The 18,860-nt window shown below is 40.2% G+C and overlaps 1 protein-coding gene across 1 annotated transcript in view; it reads right to left on the bottom strand.

The window, feature by feature from the left end:
* The window catches only part of FAM83B (family with sequence similarity 83 member B), a 54,949-nt gene extending 36,292 nt beyond the window's left edge, over positions 1 to 18,657 (bottom strand). The window contains exons 1-2 of the mRNA XM_040553048.1: positions 18,347 to 18,657; positions 13,355 to 13,858 (exon numbers count right to left, since the gene is read on the bottom strand). Coding sequence (XP_040408982.1) covers positions 13,355 to 13,798 — 444 coding nt within the window. The 5' untranslated portion in view covers positions 13,799 to 13,858; positions 18,347 to 18,657. The remainder of the gene's footprint in view (positions 1 to 13,354; positions 13,859 to 18,346) is intronic.
* Positions 18,658 to 18,860: the final 203 nt, after the last annotated feature.

Below are 18,860 nucleotides of genomic sequence, written 5' to 3'. Positions count from 1 at the left end.
AAACAGGAAAGTATTTAGTGCAAGTATCAGTAACATCTCCAATGCTGGGATAGCAATACTCCCAACACGTATCGCCAAGAGATTTTTGTACTTTTGTGCCATATTGGGGATTTTTTTTTCCTAAACTTTGTGACATACTCACATTCAGCCAAGACCAGTCAAGGAGACTGTCAAAATTCAGAGCTGTTGAGCAAGAAAAACTTATGCTTAAACCTAGATCCATTTCTTTTTGTACACATCAGACTCCATGGATCCCACACAAACTGTGTTTTCAAGCTGTTTTGAGTAAGTTCCTTTTTGGTTTTTAAAACTAGAATGTCTATGTGAAAACCAGTGTAAACTGAAGAGCACCAAGCAGAATATTATTGTTACTTCTGAATGTCTTTAAAACAAGGCCAGGAGATTTCTCTATTTGGACTAAAAACACTGCAACTTTTTATTGTTTATTCAGCACAATAATATCATACCATGCAATGCTATACAGTTGTGCTGCTAGAACATTTCAGTCAATGCACTTTGCTGTAAATCAAAAACAAACAAACAAACAAACAAAACACCTAGCTTTTTTTTGTTCTTTTAAAAATAATTACAGATTATGGAGAAAAAAAAAAAGAGAAAAAAAAAAGCCTGTCAGAAATCATCACCTAATTCCTGCCTGGAATCCTACTCAGATTAGTAACTTCAATTTCTGTACTTAAGTACTATTATTACAAATTTCAGAAATTAAAGCTTTTCTGTTTTCAAAACATCTGTATTTTTGTTATGTGTGGTCTACTACTTTCAACACAGACAGCTGTGTTATGAACTAGTGAGTAACGTATTGAACTGAAATGCTTTCTCCTTTTACTTTATATCTCAAGAGGGAATTGTTAGTATAATTAAATGTAGCAAGTCACCTCCTCAAATAGTATAAACAATGTCTCTCCATGGAATTTATCAGAGTGTGAAATTGTGATCTCTAGGATTTTTTGAAACAACACTAACAAAATTCAAAATAAATGTCTGTGCGCACACCATTTTCTATCAGCATAGTGTCATAACTGTCCATGAAAGTATTCCTCAAGGTGTTGTCCTGATAAATATTTAAGAATATGTGTCATTTAAAAATCAAAATCCATAATCTATTTTAGACGGTTCTATAGTTATAGCTAGATTTTAGATGTTCACTTCTTACTGAATTTTTTTTCATTTTGCTTGCTTGCATGTCAGCATGCATGAAAAAGTATGTGTGTTTTAAATATCTATTTTGCAATCACTTCAAAAGCCTCAGAGTACAAATTGAGAAACTCCGGTAAGGAATTTTCCTTGCACTGCAAATGAGCTAAGCAAGCATGTGCAATGTAGCAGAAGATAACGAAGCTTCCTTCCCAAGCACAAACTCTTAAGGTCTGCTGGCAGAGAACTCAATCGTTTCAATTCAGGCCACTCATATGAAGTTAGAGGAAAAAAATATTTTTGATAAACATTCTACATGGGCAAAACCTATTCTTGCTCTTTCTGCATCAACATGAGAAATTAGTCTTGCTCTTAGAACTGATTTTTTTTTTTCCTTCTGCAACATTCATGTGTGCATCCATTCCCTCAGGTTAGACTCTGTGGCACATGGGCATGTGCACGCATGCCTGGATCAGTAAAGAAAAACTGGGTGGTGCAACAGCACTTTGGGAAGGGAAGACCTTCCACCAGTTTCCATGCCTTCTCTGGGTTTCAGATATTCAGATCTTATTTAGAATTAAAAAAGGAAGGCTGTTTGCTTGGGGATGTGCTACTGTTTTTAATTGTTCAGAGTCAAAATCAACTAAAGATGCATGTTCATTTTGTATTACAAATGTACTTGTGGCACAATTTAATAGAAGACGATTATTTAAATATTTAAAATCCAGTTCTTAATGATATATGGTCAGATCCCTAGGCATCAATCCTGCAAACACATAAGCGTATTAAGTTAATGGAAATTCTCATGTACATAAATTGAAGTATTTAAAACCTTTCAGGATTAGGAATCTAATTTTGCTTCAAGAAAAAAATGTCTTCTTTGAGCAAGTATTATTTTTCTCTCTTTGCCCTTTACTAAACACCCATAAAATTTCTTTTCAAGTTTTATTAGATGCATTGTTTGACAAAATGAAACAAATTGTGTAAACAATTCATTTTTATAATGAATCTATTGTAATTTCTGACACACGAATGCTCAATCTCTAAACTTCAACATTGTCCCCCACCCCAAAAAAATAAATAATCAAAAATAACATTTAAAATCTTAATTTATTGCTAAATAATACAAAGGACAAATAAGATGGTCCTATCCAGAAAATATCTACTCTAGTGCTTAATTTTTTAGATCTATGACTGATAATAAATTATCTGACACCTGCCAATAAAATCAAGTGATTTGACCAGCGATTTAAAAGCATTATTGTACTTCTAATGCCTTAATGCTATTTCACATATCTGGGGAGATAAGGGATGGGGGAAAGAAACCATGTACCGCAAGCACTTGCTTAAGGTTTGCAGGCTTGCATCCTCAAAGGCACCCATGTTTCTTTTGTGATTTAGGAGGGAGTTTAAATTCCCAGATTTCACACCTGGAACTGCATTCAAGCAAGATGACAAAAGTACCTGGAGCAGGCAGTGAACGCTTGCCTCTGGCTGAGGTGCATGATGAAAGGAAAAAAGGCAGAGGAGAGAGGGTTGTCTGATAGGAAGAGCTGCAGTGGCGGGGTGACGAGGGAGGAGAATAAGAACAAAATGTATAGGTTTCCTATCATGCTGTAAGCACAGTCACTTCAGAGGATGACAGCAGAAATGCCTGCATCTTACAGACACTGTACACATAGAATAGTCATAGAATCACAGAACCATCTAGGTTGGAGAGGACCTTTGAGATCACCAAGTCCAACCATTAATGTGACCTACTGAGTCACATCACTAAACCCTGCCCCTTAGTGCCACATCTGCAGGTCTCTTAAATACCTCCAGGGCTGGGGACTCCACCACCGCGCTGGGCTGCCTGTTCCAATGCTTGACCACCCCGCCCCCCGTGAAGAAATTCTTCCAAATGTCCAATCTAGATCTCCCTGAATGCATGCCTTACTGCCTTCCCTTTGATACTGACTCTCACGGAGTCACTGCTGATCAAAGCGTGACCGAGCAGAACAGCGCCCAGCTGAACCAACTATTGGCCCGTCTGCATTCATCCTAAACTGTCCCCTTCTTTCCACATGGATAGACTTAAGCAATCCCAAGCTGCCAGCATTTTCACCCTGGGTGACTGCTCCAGAGAGTGATGGTCCCTCAGGAGGTCTGAACAGCGTTTAGCTGTTGCACTGGTTTCTGAGATGAAGGCCTCCAGCAGCTGAAAGACTAACAGAGATCTTTTTCTCTTAGTCCCCAAAATTGCACATATTTTCCTTTGCTTTTATTCCTGCAAAACGCACTCAGAGCCCTGACTCAGCAAGGCTGAAGTTTACAAAGAAGAGCTTCTTGGGCTCCCAAGAGCCCACTGCAAAGGCAGTGGACAAAATTCCACTCGGGACAAAATTCCTAGATCAGGAGACTGTAATGCTTCCTCACAGCACTTCAGATCAGGGCTGCACCTTCATCATGAAATTTAACTTATGCATAAGGAATCAAATCATCTGATTAATATGCTTTCTGGTTCAAGTGACTGTCACCAAAATTCAGTAAGCCTAGAACTCACAAACAAAATAGATACTGATATTACAGCAAAAATTTACTTCCAGTCATCCACATAAAGTGCCAGCCTGGTGATCACATAGTGCTAAGAGGTGCAACAAATTGACAGAAAATAAATAAATACAAGAATCAGTCATAATTCCCAATTTCATCTCTAAGTTTATTTTCCTCATTTCAGAAGAACTTCCTCTGAGCAAAATAATACAGTTTCTTTATGTTTTAAAGCAACTTTCTGTAGATTTCTATCAGCACATATGGAAGAGCTGGATCCAATGAACGACTGATATTTTTCCCCCTTCCCAGCAAAGACAAGTTACAGAACCCTACCAAATAGTCCTTGTGCAATCACTTATACTGTCTATTATAAAAACAAAACAAAACAAAAACACAACAACAACAACAACCACCAAATCCACAGCCTTGACAGTGACTTTCCAGGCAATTATTCTGTGCGTGTGCTAATCTGCCATTAGGTAGTGCCAAGGAATTATCAGCAGAGTAGACAGCTTCAGATATTGTTGTTATTATTATTGTGTTTGTCATGCTGGCTGCAAACCTGGTTGCTGTGACGGGCAATATATCCCTGGCATTTGGTCTGCTGGCTGACACGGTCACTGCTCAGGAGATACGCTTCACTAGCAGTGAATTCTGCTTGGCTTAAAAAGGGCTGTCCTTTGGTGACTATGTTCTTACTTCTTGGGAAGGTCCCATAGAGAATCAGCAGCTACCTGGTTTTCTTCTGTGCTGTTTATTTCACCTGTTTTCACCTTATTTCACCATTTTTATGTCTGGCATATTGAGCATCAAAAGCCTAGTGGGAAAACACTAACTCCAATACCTTCTGTAGGTCAATGCCACTCAGATTCACCTGAATTAAAATATGATGTCTGGTGCTTTATCTAGTGCTCAACCCATAAAATAAGTTTATTGAGCTGAAGTGCAGCCTGCTTGGCAAAGAGTGCCTGCAGCTCCAGGAAACAGCATGAAAATAAGGCTAAGATGTTATATCTGCTGTTTGAACTGAAGGCACACCCATTTGGCCACCTGAATGCACAATCCAGTGCCACTGTTCAAGCCTGACTGCTAGGGGATGAAGCAGATATCAAAGTTCTCTTTTCATCTCTGAGATACAGCGCATAACTTCTCATATTATCCTATCGTACGGCTTCATCTCTTACAGCAGATCACTTGCAGAAGCGTAAAGGCCTGAGGAGATCTGGTGCTGCAGTTAGCAAAAAAACCCTGGATAAAAGGTGCAGCACAGAAGTTTTCCGAAGGCAGCTTTGTGCCCGCATGCCTCACTGATGAGGGCCCGGGTCACCATAGACTCTGTTTTTGAGGAATTTGTTCTGGGTCTCTCAGGTCTTACATCTTCTGGGCAGCGAGTGCAAGCGCTCCAGACCAAGAGACAGAACTGGTTAAGGTAATCTGCTCTTACCTAAGGTATGAGAACAGCCTGGGTATGTCTTGAAGAAACACCCTCTTTATCTGAAGATAAGAAAGACCTTTACACTTTTAAAAATATTTTTGTAAAGTAAGCACTACAAAGCTATTGTCATATACTGACGCAAGCATGTCTGGAGAAGTACTGATGTTCCTCAGACATCGGTTTTCATAAATATAACAGTAAATGCAAGATTACGATGTTTTATCAACCAAAACCACAGAGACGAGAAAATAAAAATTTGTTATCTGGCCCTTATTTGCTTTGTTTGCTAATGTATATTACTCTCAGGCTTTTGGTTTATAATTGGCTCTTTTTGAACTGCGATATATATTAATTCAATGCCTTTGTGGCCTAGCGTTCTCATCTACTAAACTCTAAACACTTTGGTCATGTTCTTTGATGGCTAAGGATAAAGGAGAGCACATAAATTCTGAACCTACTGCTTATACTGTAGCAGTGGCATTTCTCCACAGGCTGGCACCAATTGGGACAACTGACATACCAGTTGAACTGTATGATAGACAGACTTGTAGCAAAACGTAATGATGTTTACAGCTTAAGAAAACAAACACCCAGGATATGGGAAAAGATGTCACACAAAGGCAAGAGAAGCACAGACAGCTAGTTTGGTTGCTTCCACTTACATATTTATAATGTAAATAATACTACTGTAAATTCAAGTGGCTTACTGATACAGTACTTCAGTGGACTGTATTCTGAAAAATTATTAACTTTGCTGATCAAGCAAGCCATCATTGGGTGGGCCTTGCAATTATTTATTTTGAACAGCTCTACTGAGGTGAGTCATTTTATGGATGTCAGTAGAACCTCCTCTGAAGTAACAAATCCAGTTACACTCCCTGATTATTCTGGTGGCCCTCGCTTCTTTCCTCTCTAAGGTAAATCAGGGTCGGATTTTTAAGTATAAAAGCCCTGTGAGATCTCAAGCATGCTGAAAAACTTTTTGAACACAAGGACTGTAACTTTTATTGTACAGAATAGCACCTCTTTATTGGGAAACAGTCACAGACGTAATTTAACAGCAGGCTAAAAGGAAAATAGTGATTGCACTGGTATCACTGGCAAGGTCTGCACTTGCTTTGAAGAGGTGAATTCTAACGTGTACTTTGACTATCAGTGCCTGAACTGGAATTCTTGCACTGCTCCTTGGGGAAAATAACACAGCTACAAGAGAGCTGTTCGGAAATAATTACAAGTGAAGTATATACTTGTAGTCAGATCTGCCATATGAGGGAACTAAATACAAATAACTCGGTGGTATTCTCTCCCACCCCGACTGAACAGGAGAATGGGAACTTCTGATAGTAGGTAGTAGGATTTTGTGCTTCAGGACTGTTTTGCTCCACACCAGCAGTTCTCCACACTCCATGTAGTTTCTGTTGTATTGTATTACACAAATACTCCTGCAGCGGGGCAGAGTCTGTATATGCTCCTTTAAAATCCATTCATAGGTAGTAGAATATTTTGGTTTCCCAATTCTGATTCACGACAAATGAATTTAAAGATTAAAATTGCCCCAAATGTGTCCCCCATCCCTCAGAGCATTGTTGGCTATGTTGGAAAGCTATTAGAGATCAAACGCTATGCTAAGTCTGCAAGAGATCAAAAAAGGCCGACGGCAATACTGAATGTGAAGTGATTAAGCCTAGAGTTTTTCAGGCAAGATTGTTCCCTGGCTGAAAAAATTATGAAAACTCAGATCTCTTGAGGATAGGAATTCAGAAGAACAAAAATAGCACTTCCAACATTATCAGTCTTCTTTCGAAAAGCAAGAAAAAGAGGGGGAAAATGCAAATACACTGGACTGGGCACTAGATGAAGCATTTTGCCTGGGCAAAATCAACGGTTTTGTATTTACAGCAGATCTTTACTCATAATTGCTTCAGCATATTGTAGTACAGAAGTATTGCTGAATATGATAAAGAACACTTTACTGAATGCACAAAAAGTGTGAATGACTTTTTAATAGCACTCTTTTGTTTTGCCTGACAAAGATTTATGTCAATGAGAGAACAGATTTTAATGAAAAATATTCCTACGAAACATATGTATGTGCTTACTTCTTATATATATGTGAATGAAAGACCTTAATAAATAGAACTGCCTAAAAGATCTGTTCTTTAATTTTCTTTATTCCATTTTGAAATTCATGATAGATCTCCAATATTTTCATAGCATACTAGCACAGTGGTGACATAAAAATAGCAATACTCAAACATCAGTTCATGGTATCTTTAAATATAAAATGCAAGTGTCAAATATTGCTAAATAGTCTTGCAAACTTTTGATCTGACAGAAACCTGAGAGTAAAAACAACACAACTGACGAAAACTATTTTGTCAGATTCCCCCTCCCTGTGCTAGCCCTAGCCTTGGTCTGCTCTTTAACTTTAGATCCTTCTCCTGAACGGGGAGGGCCACCAAGGGAAAAAAAAAAGGGGGGAATAATGTGTAGAGCAACTATGTGTAAGAAATGCATTTAACAGAAGTCCCAGGTCTTCTGTTAATTATTTGTGCTCTTTTACATCCCTGCCCTCCTAAACTTTCACGTCTCAAAACTGTTCCAACCTCTTCTCCAGAAAACTTATAAAAGTTCTGCTATATGTTAAAAATTCAGGACGTATTAAGACAATTTCCTGTTGGCAATTAAATTAGCATTTCCCTGCCCTTTAATTTTAAGGACAGTTTGATAATTAAGTCCTTGCACTTTTCTCCTATGAAATCTGAATAGTCATATAAAAGGACAAGATGTGTCCCATGGATGCCTCTTCTCTTTGTATGTATTGCCATTTGAATGACTATGCTTATGCAGAGAGTGGGAGGGTGAGGGGCGAAGGGGACAAGCAAATAAAAAGGGTGAAGACTCCAAAGGCAAATCCAAGCAGGTAAAATACCTGACATGGTTACTCATGAGCAGATAAAAAATTGACACCAAATCACACAGTAGGAGCACAAAGAATTTGACACGTTCTAGTCCAGTGTATGGCATGTGCGCTATGTGATTAGAAAAGCTGGGACACAACCTCACTCTCTCTAATAAATCTGTCAAAGGCTAACCACCGTGTTTCACCTGGAAACCATACACGTGACTGCCATGCTGGTTTTCAGATACGGGGAAACCTTTCAACAGAAGGTGAGCAGAAGCAAATGCTGAATTTACCTTTCAGCATGGAACCATAATCAAAAAGCACCTGCTGTGTGGCAGAATATTTTAGCAGGGAAAATGTTGCCTATACATCTACAACTGAGAACTTAAAAAACATATCCATCATTTATCAGATGCTCTAAAAATAGTACAGACCATTTTTGAGTAGGATGGCTATTTCATTTACCTGTCCTCTCCCTGGATTCAGCAGATTTCTCTAGCTTTTCTGAACAATAAATTGTAGCCCCTTTCTCATCTGCTTGGACTGTTGCAATTAATGAGCTAAGACAAGCATTGCCACAAGCACGATTCATTATCATTGTTCCAGACTCTGTTCAAATTGTATTTAAAATAGCTGGCAAAGAGTATTGTTGAGAAAGTAAGAAATGATTGCACAACAGTCTTCCACACCCATATTCTACAAGGTTCTTTCTGTATAAAGGCATCACTCTTCATGTAGGCATGCAAAGAGCTTGATTTTCTTTCATACTAGAATGCAGCTAGTACTAGATCATGATTACTGTATTTATACATCTAATCAAACACGGAGATCAGTTGTGAATAATCATTTTTTCTGTTATACACAACCTCTCACTCTTGCCTGAAAGAAACCCAACCAAACCAAATGAAAAACAAAACAAAACAAAAGGAAACCAGAAGAAAATATTTTTCTTTTTATATGGTTATAAAATGAGTCAACTGTTTTTGTCTATTTGACTTGGGCTGGGGCTCTATAACACAACACGGAAATCATACTTAGATTTTGTACAATAGCTCTCTCTCACGAGAACTCAAAAAAAGTCCTCTGTGACTTACTAAAGGCCTACATGCAGTGGGTCCAGCAAGACTTAATAGCAGATTACACTCCTTTACAGTGTAACTTAATTCCTTCCCAAGGGTCCAAGTTTTGCAAACATTTCTCCCATTAAAAAGCACAACCATGAGCAATTCAGCTAAAATATCTGCCTTTTTTGATTTTCTAAAATGGTAATACACTATCTAAATTTCCATTTAACCTTCTTAGCAAATAACTTTTTAAAAAGTCTTACAACTATCACTGATTTTATAAACCCGGGTTTAAGACTGCTAGTCTATTTGAATAAAGTGAAATGAGTGCTGGGTTGCATGTTTATTGAATAGCCAGCAACTTAAAACACTCCATCAGAAATCCCCAAAGTATGTCAGGGAGGTCTTTCAGTGTTTTCTGGCTTGTGCTGCAAAGCAGTAACCCTTGGGTTGTCTAAACAACATGGTTCTTTACAAAACAGGTTTGAATTATCTCCAGGAAGAGCTGATCCTTATTTGGATATCAATCTAAAAGACTCAGAGCTATGCATTCTCTCTAAAACTATGTAGGAATGTCTCGGTGGTGGAGAGGGGAATCCAGTTAATGCAGTGAGAGAAAAACAGAGCCAGAAGGACCCTTTATTGCTCTGTCCTGTCCTCTCCCCGTTGCCTCACCCTGTCCATCACGCTTGAGAGACAGTACAGGATGTTTGTTGCACCCATGTACAAGCCTCACAACTGACAGTTTTGAGGCATCTCTTATGAGAAGTCATGCAGGGAAAAAACACTTCATTACTGAAATTTCGGCATTACTTTATAGTAAGAGAAGGAAGATTCACATTAACCTGACACAGATGACTAATCGTCTTGATACCATTTCCCAGATGAATAATCTTGTCAGGAAAAACTGCTAAACATTATCAGTTGTGGTTCAGACAGCCCAGCTGGGATGAGTCAGGCTGCAGGAGCACCTCAAGCTTCAGAGAAGCCGGAAACCTGCCAATGATTAAAGGCAGAAGCCTCCAAAACACACAAGAAATAAGGCTACCGGTTTGTTTGCAAAAGTCTGTCCATCATCAAGGTCAGACAGACCTTGCAGTGTTGTTTTTTTTTTCCCACACGGCTGTATTAACATCTGAAAAAGACTCCTGTTTCTCTAGCTGACACAGTCATGCCGAACAGCCTCCTCGTATGAACACCAGTTATGTCGACAGAGGAGGGCGGCTGGCAAGCTGTATCATTTGGAGATGAGGTCTAGTTACACCAACAGTAAACCCATTTTGTTGGCATGTTAGGTTTGACCTAAGGCACTCTGCTAACCTCACTCTGACAGCGTGCCTATCCCACAGAAGTGCTGTAGCATAGACTGTAATGTAATGTCATCCTGTGTACGACACAGCTCCCCTATTAGTTGTTCACAAACACACATCACAAACATGGACTCATCTTCTTGAAGTGGCCGGCTCATTTTCTAGGATTCAATAATATTGACCCTTTTCTGTAAGAAAAACTCCATTATTATATCGACTGTACTTACCATGAAGGTGATATGCATAGTTTTTCTACATCTTATACGTTTAAGAAACACGAGACGAGATTTCCTTCTGACACTTTTTCATAATCACCGTTTTCAGCCTAGTGTAGCAAAGCCTTACATATGATTTTCCTCTTTAGTCAGGAAAAAATCGCTGTCAGCCAGCAAGTTGCCTAATGTTGTTTACAACGTCTTCTTAAGGTCAGAATTAACATATGTAATAATCATTTTAAGGAGTGACACTGTGATGCATCAAGCATGAAAGAGGTCAAGAGTAAGTCCACTAATAATGTCATCTTATCCTTGTACATCTTCAAATATTCAAAAGAATCTAGGTTTCAACTAGCTCAGTCTCATCTATTAATTTTGGGGCTTGTATATACATATAAACATATCAAATAGTTTTCTTCATTGGGCAAACTGGTGCAGAAACATTCTCTGACTTGCCCTTGTAGGAGTTGGTTTCCCACTGCACCAAGCTTGGGTAGCCCAGGGAAATCAGTGCCTGAACCCAGGCATGCAGGTTTGGTGCTTAAAGTTAGGTGGTACAAATACTCCCATCTCCAACAGCCTCTTTATTTTCCCACAGAAGTATGCTGAAATTCCCATAGATTTTGCTTATTGGTTTAATGCGATTTGCTGAAGAACTTGTTTATTCTTTACAGGTTTCTTTTTTTCATGTGTGACCTTTTTCTATTTCCTTTGAATATTCTCATATGACTACACATCTCCACTGCTACATAACAAAGAACCATGTTTAATGTAACTTTATTTTGAAAAGTGGCTTAGGAGAAGTAGGTTAGCCTGTTTACAAAGTGTTTTCCTGCTGTAGGCATGTTTTAAATGCCTTATTTTACCTTACTTAGAAATCCTTTAAACTCTTCTATGCATGTCACTTGTATCTGCAGACAGAAGAGACAACGTCTTTTAGATTTAATTGCTGCTTCCGAAGCGACTAACCCATATCACTGTATCAGAAGTGTTATGGTTGTTGATCTTGAGGTTTTACTGATCAACTAAACAAGCCTTTCAGCTGTCAGATTTGACAGTGACACACACATTATATCCTCTTTGTAACGTGGAAATGACACAGCATATCAGAGAGCTAATGTAATATACATTAAACTTCTTTTTCAGAAAGGGGTAAGAATCACACCTAATTTTTTTACCTAACTGAATTCAGAGGAGGCATACTCCCTAAAATGATGTTTAACAAGACAGTACCATGAGCCAACAGAGCCCTTGGAGAGGGCCTGGTTTGCACATAAACAAAACAGGCAGAAAACCAGTAAAAACTGACAAGAAACAACATTTCTTTATGGCATTTTGAGACCTAACAAAACTGAACTAGCCTTGGCACTGGAGTTAACTCCATTTTCCTTGTTTCCCTTACAATAGATACATTCATAGCTCAGGAGCTGCCGTTGAAAAAGATAAGAGTATGCCAGCCAAGTCAAGGTTAAAAGTCAAGTCTTACTACAACCAAAACCAGAAAACACCAACTGTTATTTAGAAAGGGACACAGAGGGGAAAAAGCAATTCTTCTCTTCCTTGTGATGAGAGCAGACTAATTCTGTGCTGTAAACTGCACGACAGAAGGTCTGGTGATAACTCTATTGTGGCAACAAATTATATGCTTTATCTAAATAGAAAAGAGACATCATAAAAAGACGTCCTTCCCTTCCATGGCCATGTCAGTCCACTTCTATTACACCCATTTACACAGACATTCAAGTCACTATAGTGTTTACAGAGGCACTTGAGCTGGATGTCCTACAGAGTTAAACCCTCACAGAGCCCATATGCAGAAATAAGCTGAAGAAAGGAGAGTGTGTCATACTTGCTAGGAATACTTCTGAAACCTTGTAAGATCTATTTAGTGAGGTAATTTGGTGCAGGGTCAAACAGAACTGCACACTTACATGCTTTAAAAACAAAACAAAACAAAAAACCAAAAACACACACTTGACACTAGGAAGTAAGAGGCACTTTGTACATCTAGGCCTAAGTCTTAGGAAACTCAGGATGGAAGTGCCCCTAAGCAGAGACAAGTACATTTGGAGAAGTGTTCAAATATCTTATAAATCAGGCATTAGCCAAAAATGAAGGTAAGGTACCTAGTTAACACTCATTTCATTGTTTCCTAAATCTATTTTTTTTTCTTCCCAGCTCTCTCTAATACTTTCCTGACTAATTTCCATGATGACACTTGACATGCAAAATCACAAAAGCTGAGAACCTTAAGGTACATGAGTCCCATATACATAAAGTTGTTATTTTCTTGTAACAACAGGCCAGCATACCAAACTGATGCATGTTCCAACTGTACATATTCATTCCCACTGACGCAGGAGAGAAACCTTAGGATATATCCTGAAGTTGGGTAGAATTGTGTCATCTGAGGTATATTCAACTGAGGTCAAAGAAAAGGCATGCTGATTATCTACAAATTTCTCATGGACTGGTCAGCATTATAGTAAAATGGTAATTACATTTCTTTAATCCCTCTAGTTAATCCCTGATCCCTTGTAAATGAGGTTAATAACATTGGTGCATATGATATAGCAAGGGACTGATCTCAGTCTGGGAGAAGTTTTCAGTTTAAATTGTTAGCAGCCAGATATTTTTTTCCTGCCAGGGGAGAAAAAAAAACAAACAACTTCTGATAAGACACCAACTAGATTATTATTGCTACCTTTTTTTTCCTCAGTATTTTTCATGTTTACCTTTCTTGCATCTCGTATCATCTTGCGAATAGTTTCCTTTATGGTGTAAGGCTGTGCTCGTGGAGGGTGAAAAAGCAGATCAATGTTTGTGCCACCAGAAATTCCAGGCATCAGGTAGGGCCAACCTAAATCAAGATTTGGAGCTTCCACATCTGATTCAATAGGCCAGTATGTTCCCGAGGAAGAGGTGTCATCAATGGCATGGTTAGACGAATAAACTGTGTTTTGGGGAAGTTTATGAACATTGTTCAAAATATATTCAATCTCCTCATCTGCAAGGAACTCTGAACATCTCTCTTTGGAAAGAAATTCTTTGTAGGCTTCTAAACCTCCTTCAATTAGAGCATCAATTGCTACTCGGTACCATTCCTTGTAATGAGGTTCGATGTAGTTGTCTGATCTGCATTCATCATGTAGAGATGACAGCAAAGATGAAGTTTCCATTTTCACATATATTTTGTATAAAGCCTCTTACACTTCCATTCGTGAGCTGACGAAATATACCTATAAGGAGAGGAAAGTAAGACAACAATCAGAATATCTGTAGTAATCTGATACACATACACAGATACTATACAAAATACTTTGCTAGAATATTGCCGTAAGTTTTTCTAACACCTTCCAAGAACTTAAAAATGTTTAGAAAATCCTTGGGGATGACCACTCCCAAATGACTATTAATGAGCTAGTTAAAAAGCCTCCTCTACTTAAGGCAATACTAAACACATATGATACTAAGTGACTTGGTGAAGCTCTTGTACTAAAAGCTACAGCAGAACTCATAATACAAGGTACCAGTAACACCAATACATACCCGCAGTATATTTCAATTCATGACTAGAGGTACTGTTTCAAAACTCTTTGTAATAACTGACAGAGTAGTGTTGAGAGAGGCACCTCAGAACCCAATTACATTTCCTAATTTTTGATGCAACACATACCTTTTCTCTGCCTTCTTTGAAACCACAGTCATTCAGGCCCTTCTCCTTATCTATATGTCCTCCCATGCTGATCTAATCCACTTGTTGCTCCCAAGCAGGACCAACCTTCCTCATTTCAGGGAGTTATGAGGAACTCCAGAATGATGTCTCCTCCCACATCTGGGATCAACCTCTGAATCAGCAATCTGATGTCTAGTTTCCACCCTGCTCATCCCTTCTGCCAAAAGGAGCGGCTGCTTTAATCTTACCTTTTTTTTTTTTTTTTTCAAAACATTAATAATAAGTAAGCTGTTTACTGCTGATGATTTATAAATTCATTCTTACCATCTTTTTATTTCATTTAACAAGGATTGAAAGGCTTGGTTCCTGCTACGTCAGTTTGGGATTTAAGGTCGACAGGGGATAAATGGCCAATGTCTCTTCCCTCACGCCTGTACAACCCTACGGAACCGCAGCCACTGTTCGCCTAAAACCTGAACAGCAATGATTTTCTGCACTGGGCAGGAAAGCCAGAAAAAGGGGGATGTACATGAGAATGGAATGACCACAGCCATGTGAAACAGAAAGATGATGCATGGTAGCAGTGTTTCATCTCTCAGGGCTAGGGCATAAGGCTTACATCATTGCGAAGCTTAGGAGAAAGACAGCAGAAGTAGGAAGAACAGCCAGTGAAGCCAGAATAATTATGATAAGCATATACAAAGTATTGTTTGAAAGTTAACACTGGGTTTCCTTGCAAGCCTAATTATTGGTATAGCAGTATAATAGGAACAGTCGCATGGTGTTTCATTTACTGGCATATAAATATAATTCTCACATCAAGACCTTTCAGATATTTTTGCAAACTTCATTTTCCACAATCAGGTGGGAATAGTTTAAATCTTCTTGAAAGGAAATATAAGTTAGCTACATTAACCTACAGGAAGGAAAATCAAAATCTCCATACATTACTGATACTCTAAAATGCAATTAAATGTTCAATGAAACTGAGATTTCTGAGCAACTTGGGAAGTCAGAGGTTAAAAAAAAAAAAAGACAAAGAAAGAAAAATCCAGATCTGAGGCTGGCATCAGCATGTCATATGAAATAATCCCATTTGAATCCTGTCTCCCAGCCAAGTAGCAGGATAGATCTTCCCAGATAGGATTGCTTTCGAGCCTGAGGGAAAGGAGTGTTTCTGGCTGATTCTAGAGTAGCTCTTTGTGGTGAACTGGAAAGCAGCAAGTGAAAGGGATCTGATGGCTCTCCACTGATCAAGAACTATATGTATTCCTGTGACAGATATTCAGGGCTTCATTCCTCCATCATTAACAGATAGAAATACAGTGTTACCAAATGGGAACAATACTGTTTTCATGCACACTTTGTTCTGTTGCAGATGACAACCTATGGTATACTGTGGCAGAGAACCAAGCATGCAGTACAGTCAAAACAGACCATTTCTAAGGTCATACTCTTAAAATATTGTACAACTAAAAGCTTCATATCAGTGTCCCATGAAAGGCAACCACATGGAACAGCTTTTCAAGAAAATTTAGATGAATGGTGAAAAACTACCAAAAGTACAAGGAGTTACTGAGCTGAGTTGTTCTGAAGAGCCTGAACACAAATATATGTAACTTTCCTGAGAACCTAACATACCCCTTGCTGTAGGACCTTCCAGGACTAGGATCACTCCAAAGAATGTAAGAAAACAGTCTTAGTATGACTTTAAAGGCTGAATCCTGATTTTACTAAGGCAAATGAGAGATATTTCTGAAATGATTATTAATTTAGAATGGATATAGTCCTTGAACAGTTTTGCCACTTATTGCATATATATAGTTGAGAAAGACAGCTAAGTGTTTATTTCAAAACCTTTTCTAAATCCCTTTTTCTTCTCTCTCTTTCATTTGAAAAATAATGTAAGGGAACAGGACTGTATTTAGTATGTGAACTTGTGCAATATAAAATATTGAATGTTATGAACAAATAAAAATGATTGCATGTATGTGCCTGTGTGTCCATACAGGTGTATACACTGACTCATATGCCTTTTTTTTTTGTTTTGTTCTTTTGATATATATATATATATTTGTATTTTTTTGTAATATTGTAATTTTCTTTTTTTGTAATGGTACAGTATATTGTTTGACTTTTTATTAAAGCCAGTGAACTAATTAATTGGGGCATGGATCAAATGCAATAACGTAGGCTTAAACATACAACATATGCTGAAAGCAAGGTGTAAATATACCATCATCTCAGAAAGGTGAGACTTTAGTCAACATTAGTGCAGTGTCTTCCAAACAAGAATAGTTATGTTACAGGGAACATCTTTGATGTTGATCTTTGATTTACAAGTGCTGTTTATAAAAGACGTTTAAAGCTGTATATATTTATTTAAGAAAATAAATGTTAAATCTGTCAGCATGGAAATAAATCACAGAAGATGAGACAAATGAAATAATTCCAGTTTTAGTTTTTTGAATTAAGGATATCTGCATGTGATACATTCATGAGAAGAAACAAAAGAAAACTCTCAAGTTAAAATTATGGCTTCAGGTATATTTGACAAAAGCTCTAGAGGTCTTGAAACAGGGACTTTCCTCCTTGGGAGGCAAGAGCTGTTTTGTAAGAAATTCATCTATGACACCACTAAAATCTTTGATAGAGTGACAGAGGTTTAAACAAAATTCTAAAATATTTATTTTTGATGTCTTCTTCAACCATGTAAAATGATTTCTGCATAATCAACTCGATTCCTCAAAGATCAGTATTTAACCTCCTCAGGTAGACACAAGGCTATCAGTAAGGTTGTGAAGAATGAGGCCCATCTCTGGAGGCTTCCGGGGAGCCCGATTAAACCCATCTTCCCACCTTTGTAGATGTCATCTATGCTCTAAAGGGTTTTGTATACATGACCACAAATGTTACCAGGAAAGCTGTTGTTCATACCCTGAGAAATAAGCTTAACTGTTAGTTCCAGTCCAGCGTATCAGCCATCTTGAATGCAGTAAGAAGAAAAGCTTGAAAGAAAAGTATATTTGTATTTTTATGGGAAGATACAGAGTATCCCAGCTTCCACAAAAGCAACAGATGGCGAGTGCCCACTGAAGAAAATGATGCAGTATTATGCGGTGGTTCCAGGAGCACAGTCCTCCAGGCTAGAGCTAAAGACAAGCAACTTCCCAGCCTTGCTAATATTCTCAGGATTTGAAAAATTTCCTATTCAGCAACTCTGGGGAGCAGCTCTACCCTCAGGCTCGCACAGCCGGTCCACGGGAAGGCCCTGGCCGTGGTGCTCTCCTAGGGACGCCCATATCTCTTTCCTGAAAGAAGCCCGCTCAAACTTGGCCAGTTTCTGCACAAAGTTGCCATCTTGCCACCTCGGTAAAGGGGAATTTAAGCCACGGGGGCATCGTGTCACCATCGTCCTTGTGTGTTCTTTGGGTCACCCTAAAGAGATCTCTCAAGGCTCCCCAGCACTCCGGGGCAGCTGTGGCCAGGCTTTTAGGGAATAAACAGGCGATTTTCCCACGCCTGCTCTCCACAGTGTCAAGGAACCGTATCAGTCACAGACAATAATTTCCAACACCGGCCAGCAGCAGCTAATCGTTTCACTCGGGGGCACCAGACCCGAAGGGAACCTCTGGAAGGCTCCCCGCTCGCCCCGTTTTTGGGGCTAGAAGTTCACTTTCCAGCCTAAACGGCCTCCGCGGGCGCCGCCACGTGCTCGGGCACGCCTCAGCCTTGGGGACACCGCGCGGGTGCCACCTTCGGCCACCGCCACCACCTCCCCGGGAGGTAACACCGCAAACCCCCGGAGGGACGCGGGGTAGCCGGGAGGGGTGTGAGCAAACCCCCGAGGGCCGCCAGCCCCCCGCCACCCCGACCCGATCCCCACCCGTTCCCTCAGGTGCCCCGCCGCCGCCGCCTCCATTTTGTGCCCCCGTTCGCGGTTACGGGGCGAGGGGGGGGACACGAGGCGGCGCCCCAAGGGCTCGGCTCCGCGGGGGGCCGAGCGGCCGGGCCGGGCCCCGTCGGGGCAGTGGGAGGGAGAGCCACTTACTGCCGGGCTGCCCCAGGGGGGACTCGCCTCCGGAGCGGCTCCTTGCCGGCGGGGGGTCGCGGCTCGTTGCGATCGCGGCTGCGGGGAGCGGGGCCGGCCGGCGCACGGCTCCTCGCAGGTACTTCCCGTCCGTCGCTCTGAGGCGCGGTGGGTGTGGAAACCAGTTACAACATGTCAGGACGGTGTCGCACCACAACCCGCCGCCGCCGCAGAGAAGCGGGGCGAGAACTTGTCTGAACTGGGGAAGCCCGGCCCCAGCGCGGAGAGAAGGGCAGCGCCTTCCCAGGGGCGCGGCGGGGCCCCCGGCACGGCACGGCTCGGCTCGGCACGGCCCCGCGGAGCCGCGCACACCGGCAGTCTCTGGTGTCTGTGTGGGTGTGTGAGGGTGTGTGTGAGTGTCTGTGTGTGTGTTGGGAGTGTGTACTTGGGAGATGAAGCCTAAAGCTCAACGGTGATTTGGGGAAAAACTGCACCCCTCCGCCTCGAGTCGCAGTTTCTAAGTTAACTGCAGGGA

This window comes from Cygnus olor, chromosome 3 (genome assembly GCF_009769625.2).
Source record: "Cygnus olor isolate bCygOlo1 chromosome 3, bCygOlo1.pri.v2, whole genome shotgun sequence".
Taxonomy (NCBI): domain Eukaryota; kingdom Metazoa; phylum Chordata; class Aves; order Anseriformes; family Anatidae; genus Cygnus; species Cygnus olor.
The sequence above is the reverse complement of the archived record's forward strand: the minus strand, read 5'-3'. Positions and strand labels throughout refer to the sequence as shown.